The 1,128-nt window shown below is 44.7% G+C and overlaps 1 protein-coding gene across 2 annotated transcripts in view; it reads right to left on the bottom strand.

Moving 5' to 3' along the window:
* The window catches only part of RAB11FIP2 (RAB11 family interacting protein 2 (class I)), a 41,244-nt gene extending 40,116 nt beyond the window's left edge, over nucleotides 1-1,128 (bottom strand). Inside the window, exon 1 of one of the 2 annotated variants that reach the window (XM_012001111.1) lies at nucleotides 467-1,128. In XM_012001111.1, coding sequence (XP_011856501.1) covers nucleotides 467-819 — 353 coding nt within the window. In that variant the 5' untranslated portion in view covers nucleotides 820-1,128. The remainder of the gene's footprint in view (nucleotides 1-466) is intronic. The other variant, XM_012001110.1, reaches the window with a different exon arrangement.

Here is a 1,128-nt window from a genome sequence, read left to right as displayed (position 1 = left end):
TGAAATACTGAGTTCTAAATCTGGTAATTTATCTTTCGACAGCTACAAAGTGTGACACATCAACATTACATTGCCAGATTTAATTTCTGATCTTCCATTTCATTGACAATTGTAACGTTTAAAATCCATAACAATTTATATGAAGTTCTAGTTGGTCAACACTGTGATCCAGTTCTCTTATACTGAAACAATGTTAACTTACTTAAAATCCACCGCAAAATATTCAATTATTTGACAGATGTTTACCTCAAACAGAAAGAATAAGGGATCATTAATGATTCCATTTAAAAAATATTTCATCACGAGTGCTACTTTTACTTCAGATTCATGCAAATACGGTGCTTAAAACTGGATCATATTTCAATCCAAAAACCAACGCCCGAAGTATACGGATAATTTCCAAGAACAGAAAAACCATAAATAAGACATAAACTCCCCCAAATTCAAAATAAATTACATAACTTACTCTGTTTTCCTTCTTTGTTTGTCCTCAAAGATGTCATTGAGATTGATTGCCACCTGCCCTAAAAATTTATCCAGACCCACCAGGGACCTGTGCATAACTATAAGGAAAAGAATGTATTTCTCTGGATTTCCCTGCATTAGCAATCCAGGTAGCTCGAAAGAGGCCTCCTCCTTCCAAACTGGCTCAAGGGTTTTCTCAGCTACAGAGGTGGAGTACTTTTCCTTGCCCAGCTGAATTATAGTGTATGTGTCATTGGTGCCACTTTTGCCTTTTGGCTTCAGATCTTTGGCTTGGAGCACTGTGACCTGCACGTGGGTTGGAAACCACTTTTGGGCTTGCTCGGACAGCATCATCCTGTCCTGTTTCTCTGCATCCGAGTTCACAAGCACAGGCAGTGCCCCTCCCGGAGGGAGAGCCTAATTCCTTAATCACTGCATCCTAAGGGCACTTAACGGAGACAGGCAGACTCAGGGCTCCCCGACTTCCCTACGGCTGATGTCAAAACGCTTCGCAGGGGCAGCCCAGGGGCACAGCCGCTCCGGGGGTCCCCTTTCTTCTGGAGAAACACACAGGCCCACCATCACCTGGCCGCGCCGTGCAGGCCTCTGCGCGGACCCCCGCTCCAGTCTCCACCTTCCCCAGGCCTGCGGGCACGTGAGGCC

This window comes from Mandrillus leucophaeus, unplaced genomic scaffold (assembly GCF_000951045.1).
Source record: "Mandrillus leucophaeus isolate KB7577 unplaced genomic scaffold, Mleu.le_1.0 Scaffold65, whole genome shotgun sequence".
NCBI lineage: Eukaryota > Metazoa > Chordata > Mammalia > Primates > Cercopithecidae > Mandrillus > Mandrillus leucophaeus.
This window is presented reverse-complemented; position numbering and strand designations above follow the sequence as displayed.